The 3,576-nt window shown below is 43.7% G+C and overlaps 1 protein-coding gene across 1 annotated transcript; it reads right to left on the minus strand.

The window, feature by feature from the left end:
- Window positions 1-2,681: 2,681 nt before the first annotated feature.
- Window positions 2,682-3,155, minus strand: LOC133048975 (interferon alpha-1/13-like). The gene has a single exon (XM_061132964.1). The coding sequence runs from the start codon at window positions 3,153-3,155 to the stop codon at window positions 2,682-2,684; it is 474 nt and encodes a 157-aa protein (XP_060988947.1).
- Between the last annotated feature and the right edge of the window lie 421 nt (window positions 3,156-3,576).

A 3,576-nucleotide genomic window follows, 5' to 3' on the forward strand; every position in this document is an offset into this window, starting at 1 on the left:
CCTATCAAACATCATTATGTAATACTATAGAATAGAGATGAAAAGCTTATTTAGAAAATAATTTGTCAATGAAATGATATTTTTAGCAGTAATATCAGCATGTTTTTTACTTGTTTAGCACCCTAATCCTCAAGAAGGTTTCCAGACCTCTCAATGTACTTTAAATGTTCTCTGAGGGGCTTCCATGGGGGCTCAGTGGTAAGGAGTCCACCCGCCAATGTGACCACATGTGGTCCTAGAGGATGCCACGGGCTGCAGACCAGCTGAGCCCAGGTGCCACAACTATTGAGCCTGGGCTCTAGACCCCGGCACCACCACTACCAAAGCCAAGTGCACTAGAATCTGTGCTCCCCAACGAGAGAAGCTACCAGAGTGAGGAGCCTGTGCACCCCAACTAGAGAGGACCCACCTTAGCCACAACTAGAGAAAAGGCTGTGCTGCAATGAAGACCCAGCACAGTGAATAATGAATAAATAAATAAAATTATTTTAAAAGTCCCTCTGACTTTACATATAGCTCCTGAGTGCTACATTTCCCAACCAGAAAGAAGAGAAAGCTGATTGATCCATCAATGTCCTGAGAACCATATAGATTCTACATTAATGTAGATTGCCTACATTTAATGTAGATTGCCTACATTAAATACATGAATTTCCACAAAGATCTTTGTTACTTTGAGAAATTGTATTCTTCCAGTTTGCACGTTACTGACATATGTCCTGAGAGGAAAGCTCTGACCCACTGTTGCTAAATGTATTAAAAGTCCTGCCTGTGTCCCTTCTATTCAATCTTGTTTGATTTTGTCTCTCAAAGATGCAAAGACACCATGATGGAATTTAAGAACTTCCTTGGATTGCACTGTCCCCAGGCACCTCTTGCCCTGCTCTGTGATAACTTGCTGGGTTCTAAGGAAGAAACAATCGGCATGAGGGAGTGACCCTCGCCCCTTCCAGGACTCTGCAGGCTGCTGTGGTGTGAACGTCACCCGTGCTGGGGACACAGCTAGAGGCCAGGCATCGTGCTCTGTCTCCGTCCCTCAGCGTCCACGTCAGTCTTCTCATTCTCTGAAAAGGAGTGCTGTGGAGAAGCACTTGCCTCAGTGTGTTTCATCTGTGTTGTTCCGTGTCCTGAGGACCCGCTGCTGCTCCAGTGAACAATTAAACATCTTTGTTCTCCTTCCAAGTTCTCAAGCTGCTGCTGACTTTCAACTCCAAGTTTCCGGTGCTTAGGGCTTTTGAGCAACTGAGATTCTTGAACTAGGTGAGTTCCTCCTAGTGCAATCAGCACGGGCAAGAGCCCAGGTAGACGCCCAGAGGAGCTCCTGGAGTCGCCACCCTTGTTCACTGGGGGGCGGGGTTCCCTCTATGTACTGTGTTTCCCTGGGAGCCTGGGCAGTCTGGACCTGCAGTGCTTGGCAGGCAGAGCAGGTGAAGTCATAGGAGAGTCTCTGACAGATCTAGAACTCTATCTCAGGTTCTGCTTTTAGTTGGTGGTTTGCAGGCTTAAGGGGAAATTGACAACCAGAAACCGTAATGGAGAAGGACACAGCTGTCTGAATGGAGAGGACACCTTCATGCAGAGTGAATGAGGAGAGAAATAGGGATTTCTACACTGGGAGGAAGTGAATGATTGTGATATTTGACTGTGAGGATAGGATATTCACCTGACCTCTCGCCAACTGAATACAACGTCTTCAAGCATCTCTCCAATTGTTTTCCGGGGGGAAAAATTCCACAACCAACAAGAGGCAGAAAATCCTTCCCAAGAATTCATGAAATCCTGAAAAATGGATTTTTTATTTTCATCACTGCTTTTAGGTTACTTATTTTTAAAAAAATCAGAGTTACAAAAAGCGTTGGAGTGGTTATGTTCACTTCAAGTTCCTCAGGGCAACAAACAACATAGCTAAAGGTAGAATATTTTTACTTCTAGCGTGCAAATCCTAAAGGGGGCTCAAGGCATTGTAAAATGCATTTTTTAATCAGGTTGCCATTCAGGATTGGTGTTTCTGTTTTAATGAAAAAAAATTAAGTCTTTTAGAGTAAGAATTTAATAAAGGAAGAAAAATCATAAATGGACTAAATACAAAATATCCATTTTCCCATAAGTACACATACCTAGTATTTTATCAACAAAATAATGTAAATATTTATAAATAGTTAAATAAATATTAAAATAGATAAATAAATGTCCAGGTAGTTAAATACATAGATAGGTCAGCTTTGGCATCTGTGAGGAACCAGTGTGTATAGTGTAGAACATGATGTTACTTAATATTCCAGAAAACATTTGACAACCTGATTCATTTCAGGGCTCAATGACAGCAGAAATGAGAGTCCTCCACGTGGCCCTGCAGGAGGCATGTGGTCTTGTTGGTCTGTGAGGATCGTTTCTATGTTGAACCAGGTGTGTGTCAGTCCTTCCTTCAGATGTTGAAGATAGTAAATACCCCCAAATACATAAAGATCTTTTACATTGTGTTATAAAATTGTTTATTTAAGAAAAGAGACTTTGTTTTTCTATTTTTGTAAAACTACGATTTTTATTTCAGTTATTTTTCAGCTTGTAAGCAAACAGAAGTCCAGCTCACTTTGGAGAGTTGAGAAAACAACAATCTGATTGAGTAGAGAGTTGTTACAAGTATAATTTTCATTTTATCTGTTGACTTTTCTTGAGGATTCTTACATGAGGGAAAGGCACTTTTCAATTTCCACCCTGACGACCTCCCAGGCACAGGGGCTGTATGCCTTTCCCTTTAAGTATAGATGGATTCCTTGGAAATACTTCTGGACATCAATTGCCAAATCGGGACAATCCAGAGTCACTTCTCCCAGCTTTTCCAGGCTCTGACCCAGGCTGGAGAGTAGTTTGTCCAGGAGGGCGCTGTTCCAAGCACCCCAGCTGCTCTCCGTGGTGAAAAGGTTGAAGAACTGCTGGAGCATCACTTGGTGATAACAGGTGCCTTGAGTCATCCGGATTGAGGTGATATTCTCTCTTCTCCAAGGAAACTTGAAGTCGTGTCTGTGCCCTAGGCATGACTGAGAGGGGATCGTTTTCATCTGTCTCAAATGTCTGGAGATTTCTTTGTTGTCAAGAGAACAAGCAGGGATGGAGCAGAGCATGACTCCTGCCACTAGCAAACAGATCTTGGCCATAGAGAATTTCCGTGATTCACTGGAGGGCCACGAGGGGGCGCGCGGCACCACTAATCAATGAGCGAAAGGTTTCTCCGCCCAGTCCTGTCACAGCGCGGTTTTCTAGCAGTCCGCAAGAAGGCTCAGGATGTCTTTTTATCGGTTTTCTTAGACTCTTTGCGAGTTCTGAGACTTCGTTTCAGCGGGTTTGGCAGCCAGAGAGGAAACCGTCGCTGCTCAGAGACCAAGTTGGTGCGGCTTTAATAGTGCACGAAGAAACTTTCATTTCCGAGCCCTCGCCAGAGACATTTTCGTGTGGTGGCAAGCCCGGAACCTTGCGTTTTCTGCTTTCCCCTGAGTTTGGTGCTTTCTTTTCGCCCAGAAACTTGAGCGAGGCCATTTTTACAAAGGTCTTTCATGGTGACTCAGACGGTAAAGAATT

This window comes from Dama dama, chromosome 29 (genome assembly GCF_033118175.1).
Source record: "Dama dama isolate Ldn47 chromosome 29, ASM3311817v1, whole genome shotgun sequence".
Classification (NCBI taxonomy): domain Eukaryota; kingdom Metazoa; phylum Chordata; class Mammalia; order Artiodactyla; family Cervidae; genus Dama; species Dama dama.